Raw genomic sequence first — 16,029 nt, forward strand, 5'->3', positions numbered from 1 at the left:
GAAATATCGTATGCAAGTCAGTACTAAATAAACAATAGCATGCATTTTGTATGATCCCTCTTATTTTGGTAAAATAATTAACATTTTGCAGATTCTGAAAGGGGGATGTAAAATTTTGCCCTTACCTGTATTTGAATGATTTCTAAAGGATCGTGTGAGACTGATAACTGAAGTAATGGCTGCTGAAAACTTTTTACATGCTTCTATTCTCAAAATACTAAACATTTAAGTATGTGAAGGATTTCCTGCAAAATTCCTTTGTTAGCCTATACACTTAATCAAACTGTACACAATTCGTACCGAGTCATCCTCCAGGTCGTCTTCGTACAGCTCCATGTCTGTCCTCATGCTGGCGTAGTCGTCCAGGCCTTCGCTCTCATCCTCCGCGCAGCCCACGAAGAATCTGGGAGCGCCGCACTGGCTCTCGCCGGGGCTGCTGGGCTCTGACATTACAGTCCACAGCGGCAGCGACCCTCTGCTTCCTGCCGCGCCATCTCACACTAACACACAGAGCTGGAGGGGCACGCGGCCAGACCAGCTCCGTACCCAGCCTGCAGGAGCGGCGGTGGGGTCACTGGCGGAGCGTGTGAGTGTGAGATAGTGAGGCAGAGCGGAGGCTGAATGAGGCCTGCCAAAGTGCAGGTTTACAGTTATTGGAAAGGATGTGAAGTGATGGACTGAAAACACAAATTCATTCTTCCTAAGATTAATGTCTTTTGGTTTATATGAGAGAGGATCTTTCTGCAGGATTCTCAAAAAGTGGACGGAAGGATGAAAAGAAGCATCTTCTTCACTGCAAAAACAAACAAACATGTAATCAATAAGTGATACAATCAGTCAGCGCACACATAAATTGTGTTCTTAAAGGGGATTGGTTGATGGTCACTGACTATAGTTCTTGTACACTTAGTGAATTAAAGAAATAGCTCACCCACTTCAAACCTGTAAGACCTTCATCTTTGTAACACAAATTAAGATATTTTTGATAAAACCCAAGAGCTCTCTGAGCCTCCTTAGACAGCAAGGGTACTACCATGTCCTGGTACTCTCAATAATGGTGAAGGACTGTGACGCAAAGGAGAAGAATTCTGGAATAAAGTCATTATTTTTATTTTCTTTCCGCATAAAAATTATTCTCACAGCTTTGTAAAATTATGGATGAACCACTGATGTATCATGGACTATTTTAATAATGTCCTTACTATCTTTCCGGGCCTTGAACGTAGTAGTTGCATTGCTGTCTATGCGAGGTCAGAAAACTCCCGGATTTTATCAGAGTTCCGAAGATGGTTACTGGTTTGGAACAACATGAAGAAGAGTAATTATTGACAGAATTTTCAATTTTGGGTGAACTATCCCTTTAACACAGCTGATTAAATGGTCATTACACTCAAAAATTAAAATTCTGTCATCAATTACTCAGCCTTATGTCATTTCAAACCCGTAAGACTTTCATTCATCTTCATAACACAATGATGTTTTTAATGAAGCCTAAGAAAATTCTGTCCCTCCACTCCAAATCCATTCCACCGAAGCTTTGATGATTTAAAAAGTTCATAAAGACATCATAAATGTACAGTTGTGGCCAAAAGTTTTGAGAATGACACAAATATTAGTTTTCACAAAGTTTGCTGCTAAACTGCTTTTAGATCTTTGTTTCAGTTGTTTCTGTGATGTATTGAAATATAATTACAAGCACTTCATACATTTCAAAGGCTTTTATCTCTGCAATTCGACTGGGCATGCTCTCAATCAACTTCTGGGCCAAATCCTGACTGATAGCAACCCATTCTTTCATAATCACTTCTTGGAGTTTGTCAGAATTAGTGGGTTTTTGTTTGTCCACCCGCCTCTTGAGGATTGACCACAAGTTTTAAGATTTGGGGAGTTTCCAGGCCATGGACCCAAAATTTCAACTTTTTCCTTATGGCACGGTGCTCCATCGTGCTGGAAAATGCATTGTTCTTCACCAAACTGTTGTTGGATTGTTGGAAGAAGTTGCTGTTGGAGGGTGTTTTGGTACCATTCTTTATTCATGGCTGTGTTTCTGGGCAAAATTGGGACTGAGCCCACTCCCTTGGATGAGAAGCAACCCCACACATGAATGGTCTCAGGATGCTTTACTGTTGGCGTGACACAGGACTGATGGTAGCGCTCACCTTTTCTTCTCCGGACAAGCCTTTTTCCAGATGCCCCAAACAATCGGAAAGAGGCTTCATTAGGAAAATATGACTTTGCCCCAGTCCTCAACAGTCCATTCGACCATACTTTTTGCAGAAGATCAATCTGTCCCTGATGGTTTTTTTGGAGAGAAGTGGCTTCTTTGCTGCCCTTCTTGACACCAGGCCATCTTCCAAAAGTCTTGGCCTCACTGTGCGTGCAGATGCGCTCACACCTGCCTGCTGCCATTCCTGAGCAAGCTCTGCACTGGTGGCACTCCGATCCCGCAGCTGAATCCTCTTTAGGAGACGATCCTGGCACTTGCTGGACTTTCTTGGACGCCCTGAAGCCTTCTTAACAATGCAGTGGAAAGTTTTTTTTCGGGATTAAGTTAATTTTCATGGCAAAGAAGGACTATGCAATTCATCTGATCACTCTTCATAACATTCTGGAGTATATGCAAATTGCTATTATAAAAACTTAAGCAGCAACTTTTCCAATTTCCAATATTTATGTAATTCTCAAAACTTTTGGCCACGACTGTAATCCATACGAATTGAGCAGTTTAATACTTTGTCTTTTTCCCTTTTTATGATGAAGATATATATATATTTATTTAATTATTAACATATAACCAACACATATACAGAGCACATTAAATATGGTAAACAGAAGCTCAAATTAGGGGTGAGTGGTATTGCAAAAAATCTTTTTTTTTCAGGCAGGATCACAATCCACAATCTTACCACAATTCTTTTTCACGTTGACTATTTTGAAAATAAGAGAACAGTACAGAGGCTACACAGCCAAATTAATTTCCCAAACTAATTTTGATAAAAGATGCAATTTACAAAGAATAGAATGAATACAATATACAAAAAGGTGCCTCAAATTGTTGAAGTACAGTAGGTCTATTTAACAGCAGTAATCGAGTAAGAAATACCACAGAAACCAAGTGCTCAAATGTACCTAAGAAACACTACATACGGTCTTTTCTGTATGAAGTAAACATAAAGTAATTCGTATAAAAACTACAAATGATTTTCAGTCAAAAGCAGTGAGTTATTTTCTCTGTCCTTTGTGATTACATTAAAGGGTTAGTTCACCCAAAAATGAAAATTGCCCATTATTTACTCACCCTCAAGGCATCCTAGGGATATATAACTTGCTTCTGTCAGACGAATGCAATCAGAGTTATATTAAAAAAATTTCTGGCTCCTCCAAGCTTTATAATGGCAGTGGGCGGGTGTTTTTGTTCAACAGTCCAAAACAAGTCGTGCATCCATCCATTAAAAAAAGTGCCTCACACAGCTCCGGGGGGGTGAATAAAGGCTTCCTGCAGTGAATCCATTTGTTTTTGTAAGAAAAATATCAATTTTTAAGACGTAATAATCACTTGTTTCTAGCTTGCGCTAACAGTTGTACACAGAAACTACTCCGGGTGGATGATGTAAGATGTAAGTGTAGCACATGCGCCTGTGAGTCTGCATTTGCAATATTAAAAGTGATTAGCACATTTTATTTTTCTTATAATATTGCATCGATTTGCTACAGGAGGCCTTTATTTAACCCCTGTAGCCATGTGAGGCACTTTTTATTATGGATGGATGCGCTGCATTGGTCTTGTTTTTGGACTATTGAAGAGAAACACCCACCCATTGCCATTATAAAGCTTGAACAATTTTTAATATAACTCTGCTTGCAGGAAGTTAAATTTAGGAAGGAAGAAGGAAGTCATATACACCTAGGATGCCTTCAGAGTGAGTAAATATTGGTCTAATTTTCATTTTTGGGTGAATTACCTTTTAAGGACACACAACAGCAAGTATATGAAACTGCTGTCACTTTAAGACCTAATACATAGATCTATACATGGATTGTGCCTAACAGCACCCCTAAGTTGTTCTAAATTCACTGTAAACCACAGCTTTTTGAGGATTATTGCTTTAATATTGCTCAGTCGTAGCTCAAATGTGCTTGACATGCAAAAGCCAAGGGAGTTTGTTCTTCGTGCCACACAAGTAGGGTTGAGTCTCCACGAAAACCAATAAGGTGTGTTTGTGTGCATCAAGCAAATGCAGTTAAATTTCCTGTAGTGGGTTTCCTATAACCATGACAGAGTGGTAAGTTGTTGTTTACTCTTAGGTTTAAATTAACAATGTTGGCACAAAGGTACACTCTTAATGAAAACATGAGGAGTTTAAGAACCACACATTCCCACCACCAGTACCCGTCTTAAACAAAATACAACATCATGGGAAGGATAATATTACAGGATGTGAACAGGTAGATGATGCTACTCACCACAATGCACACTGCACCTCTTGTGGTGAAATAATCATTACTTTTTGGCTACTACATTTTCATTTACCATATTCAATGTGCTCACTGTATGTGCAAGGACCACTGTTCAGAAGGAAATAAAAAGATTCAATTAAATCTGTTTATTTTTTAACAGTAAGATTTTTAATGTTTTTTAAAGAAGTATCTTTTGCTCACCAAGCCTGCATTTATTTGATTCAAAATACAGCAAAAACAGTAAAAGTTTGAAATATTTTTACCATTTAAAATAACTGTTTTCTATTAGATTATATTTGAAAATTCATTTTTCCTGTGATTTCATTGTAATATTCTGATTCGCTGCTTAAAAAACATTTATTGTTAATATCGTGTTGACAACAGCTGAGCAGAATTGTTTCAGATTTCTTTGATGAATAGAAAGTTCATAAAAACCGCATTTATCCTTTAATATGATTTTCTAGAATTTCTTTCCAAAAAATACATATATAAATTATACTGACTCCAAGCTTTTGAATGGAATAGAGTATAACGTTACAAAAGCTTTTTATTTCAACTGTTTCACTCAACTTCATCATTCAATCACTCAAATGTTTCTTGAACAGCAAATCAACAAATTAGAATGATTTTTGAAGAATCATGTGACACTAAAGACTGGAGTAATTAAAAATTAGTGCAGAAAATGTAGCTGTGATCACAGGAATAAATTATTATTTTAAAATACATTCAAACAGAAAGCAATTATTTATAATAAAAATATTTCACAATATTACAGCTTTTGCTGTTTTTTGGATCACATAAACGCAGGCTTGGTGAGCAGAAAAGACTTCTTCAAAAAAACATAAAAATCAAAGTTCAAAAACTTTTGACTCGTGGTGTATAAAGCGATCATTTCTTTGAACTTGGATTAAACTGCTGAATTCATAAAGATAACTTTTATGATGTCTTTATGAACTTTTATTTGTGTTTTGAAGATGAATGAAAATCTTATGGTGAGTAAACAGATGAAAGAATTTACATTTTTGGGGTGAACTATCCCTTTAAGCAATATCACACAAACACATGGACTGTTAGTTTATTTCATGAACTAGGACTTGTGGTCCTAATAGTTGATTTCATTAATATTTATTAAAGATCTGTCAATTTCCATTGCTTTTTGACACCCAAAGCTTGATGCTTTGGTTTCTCACAAAACTATTTTCATTGGCAAAAAACAAAACAAAAAACAAATATATGAGCTAACTAGCATTTATGAAAATTTAAAACAACAGCACTTCTGCTTGTGTCATATTGCTTAATTATCATGCTGGCACTCATGTTACAGACTCCTGCCTTCACGTCAGCAGATTCTCCAGTCCAGACTAACCACAGAGCTCTGTTCTCAGAGACTGAAAATACACTTGTGCCACTGTAACCACATCAGCTGATTGACAGACATGTACACTGAATTATATAAAATTATCTTTACTTAGGTTTTAGTTACTGTTTAGTCTCTGAACAAGAGGAATCACCCCACAGATCTCATTTTACTAAACCGCTTTCAACTCATACATTTTTTACTGAATCAACCAGGTAACATGATGAAGGTGGTAGCAAGCCTGAATGATTCTGAATCTGAACAGTTGAATAATTCTGTATAATAATTCAGTTATTTCCAATTTACCACAGTTTGAATCCATTCATGGCACAGATGTTATTTTGGGTAAAGCTAGTTCCATACTTAACATGATTATCTCTCTGCTGCACAAAGTATTAGAAGTTCAGAAGTATTAGATGGTTAAAATCCCTATTTACACCTGTTCAATTGCTTGAGGAACTCTGGCTGTTAGCCATGCGTAAGCTGTATTCCCACAGAACACATTATATACTGTCTATGCATTTATTGAACTGAAGCTGACATGAGGAAAGTCAATGTCTATGACATTCACATTATATATAAATCGTGTCTAGCTAATGTGTAAAAACATAGTATTACACATGTGTAAGTGTGACAGCACAGTCTACGTATCAGGTTACTAGGTAACAGTTTCAAATCTCTAACGTTATACCAATGAACACTAACGTTACACTGACTTTGTATTATAACATGAGCAAACAAACTGAACAACCCCTTTGCGGCAAATAACAGTCTCATGAAAGCCTAAACAATAGAACGGGGGATAAATACAATTTATGTAATTTCCTCCCGCTTTCCATTTATAAACATGTTAGAGAAGTCGTGAGTAGATTGTGGGGGCTCGCTAGCTAGCAACACGGCTATTCGTTAGCTCAACGTAAACAAGACACTTTTCTTTAGCTGTTTTAGAAACTGAATGACAACGGAAGCTAATTAAACTTAGTTTGGGCAAAATTAAAACCCTTTGGTTTCATGCAATAATGCGGACATTAACGGCATTTTCCAGTGATGACTTACTACGTGATATGCGAGGCGGTGTTGAGGGTTTCACAGCTGTCCTCGGATTTGACAGGTTGTAAATGAAACCGAACTTTACTTCGGACGCAAAGATAAACAAAGCTTTCAGCCAATGAAAGATCGGGATTTGCAGACGGACAATCACGACTAACCTGTGAGGCGATAACAGGGCGGGACTTATGTGGCAGCAGCAGGATTCACTTCGCCTCAATGTACTTTGGAGTATTAAAAAGTGATTTCTCCTGATAAAACTATGTAACGAATTCTTGTGTAGCTTGTCAGCGAATCTGAATCAAATCGTACAACCATTCAAACATCTTTAAAATAATTTTATTGTATTCACATTCATTCACGCTACGGCTATACAAATGTGCAGGGATCTACAAATATACAAGATTGTCTTAAAACAGACAAACATGTATTAATGTCATGAGAGTTCATATGATTATGTGTTGTTATTAATGATGCAATATAGCCAGGCTTCAAAGTGAAGTGTTATTCCGTAGTAGCATGTTATTGTCGTGTCCTCCAGGTAAATGAGTCTCTTTATAACTCTGGAACAGACAGGTGTTTGTGGAGGGAGATTTCTTCAGCACGCTCTGATGGAGATATCCATTAAAGAAATCTGCTGCGGACAGCCTTTTCTTGAAATTCACTGCTTTGAATCCAACCCAGCCATCCTAAAAAAATAAAATAAAAAAAAGTGGTGAAAACAGACGACAAGAACTGCACTGAATGCAAATTGTTACGTTAACTGTGCAGCAAATGTTAAAACCACTGTTCTTCGGGTATCAACATTAGGAACTGAAATATGAATATACAAGTATAATCTGGTACATTGACTGTTGTCATTGTTAATGTTAACCAGTGTTATGGAAAGTTACTTTTAAAAGTAATACATTACAGTATTGCCTTACTCCCTAAAAAAGTAACTAATTACGCTACTTAGTTAATTTTTATTTTAAGTAATGTGTTACATTACTTTTGCGTTACTTTTTAAATCTAAGCAGGGCTTGCTTGTTTGTTTTTAATATAAAAAGTTGTTGTAAAAGCCCTTTCACACCAAAAAGTGAAATGAATAAGCCTAAGGCTGAAGGAAAAGTGAATTCATGTCTGTACAGTAGAACTGTAGAAAAAAGGAAGTTCAACTCTCTTCAGCAATGAGAAAAATGAAGCACAAATGTTAAGTTTTGCTTATTGGTATGGTTCAATTTGAGGTCAACAGCAAAGACATTGGTTTATAATAAAATAGGATTAAATACATTAAGGAAACAAAAAGTAACTCAGACATTTTTTTGTAAATGAAAAAGTAATGTTACTTTACTAGTTACTTAAAGGAACCGTATGTAAGAAATTTATTTCAGTTAATCATAAAATGGCCCTGACATGTCACTAGACATTAAGAAATCATGTTCATTTCAAATACTTATATCACTGACAACAGTGGTCCGGCCAGGATATTGTCATTTAAAAGTGAGAGTTGCAGCCCACAACTGATGTTATTGTTGTCATTTTGTATTTTGGTCTGAGGCTCCACCCTCCAGCTATCTACCAATCACGAAGTCAGAGTTTCGTCCTCCGGGTTGCCAGCTCTGCTCTAGTTACAGCTGCAGCTATGAACGTGTCGGATAAAACATGTATAACGTTACGAAACCTAAAAGACCTCGTTATGAATCCGAAATACGTCGTGACAAAGTCCGAAATAAAACAAGGATTTGTATAGGAGATGCCTTTGACAGATGGAGACAGCTGAAAACGGAGAAGAATTTGAAGACAGACGCCAACGTTGCTAATTTTATGTTTGGCTTACTTTGCTTCCATACACAGTGGATTTTCCACGGTCGCCTGTGCTAAATGCGTTAATAAAAAGCTTTATATCGCACCACTAGCAGGGTATTAAAACAATCTATGTTCCGACTGAAATGTTGTATTACAGTACATCTTTACGAAATATTAGAATTTTTTTGCGATACATAATTAATGGTTAGAGAGTCGGACTTGTAACCCAAAGGTTGCAGGTTCGAGTCTCAGGTCCGGCAGGGATTGTAGGCGGGGGAGTGAATGCACAGCACTCTCTCCACCCTCAATACCACGACTGAGGTGAGTCCCTTGAGCAAGGCACCGAACCCCCAACTGCTCCCCGGGCGCCGCAGCAATGGCTGCCCACTGCTCCGGGTGTGTGTTCACGGTGTGTGTGTTCACTACTGTGTGTGTGCACTTGGATGGGTTAAATGCAGAGCACAAATTCCTAGTATGGGTCACCATACTTGGCCTCACTTCACCTCCTTTCCTTACTTCGCAAAACATCGCTCGTGAAGCATAAACAAAATTAACAGAAGAAAAAAAAATACTGTGTAGGACTCGTCACTTGCCATTGGAAGCTCCTTGTAGAAGCCTAGGTTCCTGCAGCTTAGCTGGCAACCTCGAGTCAGGGGGGAGAGGGAGGGGATACACCATTCTACAGTATTTTGAAAGTGATTGCAGTACCAGTTTTGGCCACAATCCTACATACGGTTCCTTAAATAAAGTAATCTGATTACGTAACTCGTGTTACTTGTAACCCCCAACATTGTTGTTAACTAAAGCTAAAACCATTCCAATAGTTTTTGTGAATAGAAATTAGGCTGACATGAAATTCAAATATTTATGTAAACTAACACTTAAAATTAAATCAATTAATTAATTTTGTTCAGTGTAAAAAGATCACACTAGAAATTAAAGAAAAAAACACTTAAGCCAAACGTGTCTGAATAATTTTTGGTCCCAAGTTTTTATCAGTTTTACTGGTAGTTTACTGTATGAAGAATTTTTATGTATAATATGTCAGTTTACTTTATTTTGCTCTCCTAACTTACATAAATGAACTACAGTGTCCTGTTAAAAATTAAATCTGATGTCTGAATAATTTTTGCTTTGACTGTAAATTCTATTACAGTGTTATACTTAAATACTGACACAAAGCGAGTGCATCGTAAGTGGTGCTTTCATATTAATTTTCTGTGGAAACTGGAGAGCAGGGGATTGACAGCAGATCAGAGTAAACAGTGTGATCATTAAATAGATGGGAATAGCTGAAGGGGGAAAAAAACTCGCTATCCATTGTACATCCACACCATCAATGTGGCAGGCCTCTGGTGGTTTGACTGGCATTGAGCATTTTTCTTTTGTGCTAATGGATTTGTGTATGTGGAAACATTTCTCCATGCGCATACCTTGCAACGAACAAGTAGAGTATTGGATTCTTTCTGGTAATGGACTGACCCTGGCACTGAAGATAAATTTGGAGCAGCTGCAAAGAAACATGAAAGAAAGTGTGACCACTCTTTTTCCAGTAGACAAACATAGTTAGTTAGGGCGTTTTCAGATCTGTAGAATGTTGCTTTGTTCTGAAACAGGGATTGTTACAATTAAATTGTTACAATGTTGTATTATTTTCTTGGTTCAGTGCGCTTTCAGAATGCAACATTTCACAGCGTACACACAATGTGCATAAAACTGCCTAGGGCTGGGCGAAATGGCCAAAATGATCACAATAACATCAGCCAATATCAATAATTATTACATATCTATATTTCTTTTAGGTTAAAAACAGTAACATCTGTAAAAACTGTAACAACCTCATTTTTTTATATGGTGAAATTGAATCATTCTGACTGTTTGAGTTTTATTAAAATTAACCATTAGTCTTCAATAATAGCATATTATCATTATTAGCGCCGTTTCGTTATATCAAACATTTATCAAACTCTTGTTATCATTTTATTGAGGAAAATTATATTGCGATGATATAATGCCCTATGCATTCTAAGATCATCCGTCAAGATTAAAACAAATTATTAAAATTGTAATGCACCTGTTTCAGAAAAGAACAGTAAGATTTTAAGATAAAGAGATGCTCTTTGGTTTTCAAGCTTGGTAAGTAATTTGTTCACCCAATTTATAAAACTCAAAAAACCTAACTGACTGATGTTTTAGTGCACTTCCTGTAAATATGGAAATATTGTTACAAATAAGCTACAATATTGATGTTGTAATACTGGTAGCACTAATATAAAATTTTATTATATATGTTACATAAAAGTAACAATTCTAAAATACGTTGATGGTTGTATTTTATTTCAGTATTCCTATCAGTTACATAAGGTTTTTTTATGCATACTAGTAACCCTAGAACGTGATCAAATAGTTTAAAATAGCTGGGCTAAGATATATTAAAAAAAATGTATGACTGCATAAATATGTTAATTCAGTACACACATTGTCCCACAATTGTGACAGACCATAAAACACTTTTTTCATACACTTAAAAAAAAAAAAAAACATTATTATTTCAAAAGGTTGCTAATGACTCATCATTTGGATATTGTGATGTCTGGGAAAATTTTGGGATTAAACCAGTTAAGACACTGCTGCTTTTTATGTAATACATTTCCCCTTGGGTTTTTCAGCATATTTGTGTATTTGAACTCTTTCCAACAATGACTGTATGATTTTGAGGTCCATCTTTTCACACTGAGGACAACTGAGGGACTTGTATACATTAAGCTTAACTTAATTCTGTTCAAAAGTTTACACCTCTTGCCCCTCAGTTGTCCTCAGTGTGAAAGATGGACCTCAAAATCCATAGTCATTGTGGGAAGGGTTCAAATACACAAAAATGCTGAAAAACCAAAGAATTTGTGGGACCTGAAGGATTTTTCTGAAGAACAGTGGGCAGTTGAACTGTTCAGGACAAACAAAGGACTCATGAACAACTATCACAAAAAAAAAAACAAAAAAAAAAAAACACACAGCTGTGGATCATTCAGCTAACAACACAGTATTCAAAATCAAGCGTATGTAAACTTTTGAACAGGGTCATTTTTTTATAAATTCAACTTTTTTTTTTTCCTTGTGGACTATATGTAAACATCTTTTATGTAAAATATCTCATTCAGGACAGTACTAAATAAAAAACAACATGCATTTTGCATGATCCCTCTTATTTTGGTAAAATAATTAACATTTTTCAGATTCAGGAAGGTGTATGTAAACTTTTGACTTCAACTGTATGAGCACAACTGCCAGGTTCATTTATGTCTAACCGAAAATAAATGAGGGAGAAAATGTGCCAGGTTTCTGAAAGAAAAGCTCTAAATGAGCCAGATGTGAAAATGCCTTTAGTCACTCAGTCACAACCAATACTGCAAAAATCACCAAATAAGCAACTCTGGTTACCTGTAAACAACACATTGCATTTGCCAACAAAGTCCAGAAGTTTGATGGGATTGCCCATCCACATTGTTTTCAAAGAAATCTGTTTGAGAAAAAAAAAACACTGTTTAAATCACAACTGATGTTAATGTTTGTTTCTTAGGATCTCTTTATTCTTACCCGAGATCCAACAGCTCGAAACAGTCGATCAATGTAGTCACAGCTATGCTCTTCCCATATTATCCAGGCCATCATTGAACTAATTTTAGGGGCTGAAGACAGAAACACAGATGTTGTATTAATGTAGTTCATCTCACATGGTGATCTAATCTAGAGGGCTTCATTGCTTCAGAATTCATTGACTCTGTGTTTTGGTCATTATCACTTACCAATTGATGCACCCTCCTTAGACTGCTCCTTTCTGTTTGCTATCCTTTCTGGGAGATGTTTAAGAGTGTCCATCAACTGTTGATTTAAATATGAGACAGAAGTTTTAAAACAATTCATATGAATTAAACTTTTGATTTCATGCCAAAGAGTGTTAATGGAGCAAATGTATAATGTATAAGTGCATAACCAAACCCACTAACAAAACTGTATATTGTATAAATAAATAGTTTCTGTAGCCCAAAGTATTCCTGTAATATTATGGAGTATTAGTGTAGTTCAAACAGTAGAGCATGGCACTGGCAACATCAAGGTCATGGGTTTGTTTTCAAGGGAATGTAAGAATTGAAGAAGGGGAATTCATAAATGTAATATACACTACAAATTAAAATTAAAAAAATGTTTTTGAAAGAATCCTCTTTTGCTCACCAAGACTGGATTTTATTATACAATGCAGTATACAGTAATATTGTGAAATATTACTACAATTATTATTAGTACTATTTAAAAATTTCAGTAGTAATTACTCCACACTTCAGTGATACATGATTCTTCAGAAGTCATTCTAATGCTGATTTGGTTTTCCAGAAACATTTATTAGTATTATCAATGCTCAAGACATTTGTGCTGCTTAATATTTTTGTGCAAACTGACTTTTTTATAATGAATAGAAAGTTTCAAAGAATAGCATTTATCTGAAAAACAATTTTTAACGGTATAAATTTCTGTTACTTTTGATTAATGTATTGTGTCTGCTCCGTAGAAGTATTTTCTTTTTTAAACAAATCTTACTGCCCCCAAGCCCAAATTTGCTTTACATAAAAGTTTCTGCTTAAAAGTATAAATGAAAATGAATCACCATAGGTTAAAAGAAAAAAAAAATGACCTAGAATTTCAACAAGTTTTATAAACAAGAAATGATTAATTACAGATGTAAAATATGTTAAGAGGAGGGTGTAAGTTACCATTCTAGAACCCATAACCGCTAAAGTGGCCCCGAGCTCATCAGCAGTGCAGTTCTTTGGAACCTCATAGAGCTCTTGCTGAAGAATGGGGCCCACATCAAATCTAAAATACAAAATAATACATAACTATCATTTATGTAACTTTCACATTGATCCAGCCATGCACAGATTACATGTCATTTACCTCTTCGGTCTTATTTGCATGATAGTCACTCCTGTGACACTGTCACCATGCAGAATCGTATGAAAGATTGGAGCAGATCCCCGCCAGCGTGGCAGCAGACTAGGGTGCACATTCAGGATCCCACTGAGGGATGAAAAACATACAAATTACAGTCTATAATGACATGAGATCATGCTGTTTAAACATTTTACACAATGGCTACAGACACAAATGGTGCAGTATCCATCCAGTCGTTGTATTTAGTCATGCTCTTCCCTGAATTCTAATTACTTACTATGGCATTTTGTTGATGATGTTCTCCTTGATTAAACAGCCAAATGATACCACCACACCAACATCAAACTGTGCACTGAAGTCCACATCTGGCCACTGGTGAATAGGAAGTTTGTGCTGCTCTGCATACTTTTTGACTGGAGCATTTCTGGACAGCGTCACAACCTCAAGTGAATCTATGACTCCAGCTTTTGTGTCTCTACAAAATGAAAATCAAACTACTCACATGAATAATGCAGTATGTTTTAGCACAAACAGTAATGCAATAACAAACTGGACCGGATATCATTACCTAGATACATGAAGCCGTTTCAATGATTCCAATGCAAAATCATCACTTCCAAAGAACAACACTCTCCAGGGTGGTTTTGACGCAGATTGTGATTGAGTTGCAAAAGATTTATTCCTGCTTAAAAGAATGAAGCCTCTTCTATTCTGTTCTCGTCTACATTGACGAAGACGTGTGATGCAGTTGCTACAAAGTCCTTGAGACAGCAAACGTCCCTGGTCTATGAATTTTAAATAATTCAGGTTCCACATCCTCTAATGTAAGCCTTCATGAATGACACAAACTATTTTTAACAGCTAGCAAAACTCAGAACAGTCACTCCTAACATATAAGCACGTAGCAGTCCGAAGAGTCATTCTATTTCATGATAACTTCAATCGAGGCAGTCGTGACATTTTCCACAATTACGCGACCAAATTGTATTCATTATATTAATCAGTTTGCAAAACAGTAGGTGACAGCTGCAAGGTTACGGTAAAGCATTACATGTACACACAGGAGCATGTGTGCGCCGCCATGTTGAAGCTGACGTCATTTCCGCTATAGGTTTAATATAAAAGTCACAGAATATACATTTTTGTTGTACATAAAATAAAAAACACACTATGTTTATAAAGCTGTACAGTTTAATCGAATCTTTTCAATAAATCAGATTAGCTGACAGACTGAATGAGAATTTGGCTGAAAGTCCTAAAACTGTACTTTAACGACCCCATCTATCTATCTATCTATCTATCTATCTATCTATCTATCTATCTATCTATCTATCTATCTATCTATCTATCTATCACTTTAAGTGTGCTTGAGATCCAGTGATGGGAATAACGGCGCTATAAATAAACGGCGATACTTTTTTCAGTAACGAGTAATCAAACGAATTACTGTTTCCCCTGTTACAACGCCGTTACCGTTAATGACAATAAAATGCGCGTTACTATAATTGACAACACTGAAGCAGTTTTCATGCGAGCAGCGTCTCTCTCAGTCATAGGACCTCTCTTTCTCTGAGGTGTTTGTGTATGTTCGGGGCTGAGGCGGGACACATAACCAGTGATGATGATTGGTGTGTCTGTAAACGTGGTGTAACTGAGAACGCGATGATTGGCTTAGATTGAGTTAATTTCCATTGTTTGCCAATCAGAGGCAGAGTAGTGCGGTTGTTCACACACAAGCACACGCACGGTCAGTCTCACACACAAATATCCACAACATCACAACGATGGCAAGTCCAACAAGTTCAAAGGTAGCTTTTGCAAACTGGAAGTATAAGCACTACTTTTCCCTCGCTGAGGTGAAAGGCAAAAATGTTTATGTAACGTACAACTTATGCCCAGGGAAAAAAAAGTCTCTCTGCGTCGGTGACAGGTAATTCTAATCTACCGAAGCACCTCACATGCCGCCACAAAATTAGTGGCTAATAACGCAGGTGATAACGATATTTAAAGTTCTAAACCATCTATTGTGCTTTACTGTTCCACAATAGTAATTATAATATGTTGAATTTGATAGTTGTCTCTCACGTTGTCCCACAACAACATTAAAATAGTGTAGATTAGTGTACAATGTTTTAGATTTATTTTATAGTTATATTAAATTAGATTTTTTTAAGTAACGCAATAGTTACTTTTCCTGGTAATTAGTTACTTTTATAATGATGTAACTCAGTTACTAACTCAGTTACTATTTGTGAGAAGTAACTAGTAACTATAACTAATTACTTTTTTAAAGGTACATGCCCAACACTGTTGAGATCTTCCTTTAAATATAAATACCGCACTACTTGGTTTGATATCAGGGTTGCCAGGTTCTCACAACAAATCCCGCAAATCCCACAAATTGCTACGCAAAACTAGCCCAATGGTATTTT

General features: G+C 36.3%; 2 protein-coding genes across 4 annotated transcripts in view; both read right to left on the reverse strand.

Moving 5' to 3' along the window:
- Positions 1-6,917, reverse strand: part of ppip5k1a (diphosphoinositol pentakisphosphate kinase 1a) — a 55,775-nt gene extending 48,858 nt beyond the window's left edge. For all 3 annotated transcript variants that reach the window (XM_073835958.1, XM_073835957.1, XM_073835959.1), the window contains exons 1-2: positions 6,872-6,917; positions 301-793 (exon numbers count right to left, since the gene is read on the reverse strand). In XM_073835958.1, the coding sequence (XP_073692059.1) occupies positions 301-450 (150 nt within the window). In that variant the 5' untranslated portion in view covers positions 451-793; positions 6,872-6,917. The remainder of the gene's footprint in view (positions 1-300; positions 794-6,871) is intronic.
- Positions 6,918-7,185: 268 nt separating this feature from the next.
- Positions 7,186-15,141, reverse strand: mtfmt (mitochondrial methionyl-tRNA formyltransferase). The gene is made up of 9 exons (XM_073837010.1): positions 14,166-15,141; positions 13,875-14,072; positions 13,601-13,723; positions 13,417-13,519; positions 12,454-12,529; positions 12,245-12,336; positions 12,089-12,167; positions 10,084-10,160; positions 7,186-7,551 (listed from the first exon to the last, which is right to left on the reverse strand). The coding sequence occupies exons 1-9, from the start codon at positions 14,411-14,413 to the stop codon at positions 7,354-7,356; spliced, it is 1,194 nt and encodes a 397-aa protein (XP_073693111.1). The 5' UTR covers positions 14,414-15,141; the 3' UTR covers positions 7,186-7,353.
- Positions 15,142-16,029: the final 888 nt, after the last annotated feature.

This window comes from Garra rufa, chromosome 3 (genome assembly GCF_049309525.1).
Source record: "Garra rufa chromosome 3, GarRuf1.0, whole genome shotgun sequence".
Classification (NCBI taxonomy): Eukaryota; Metazoa; Chordata; class Actinopteri; order Cypriniformes; family Cyprinidae; genus Garra; species Garra rufa.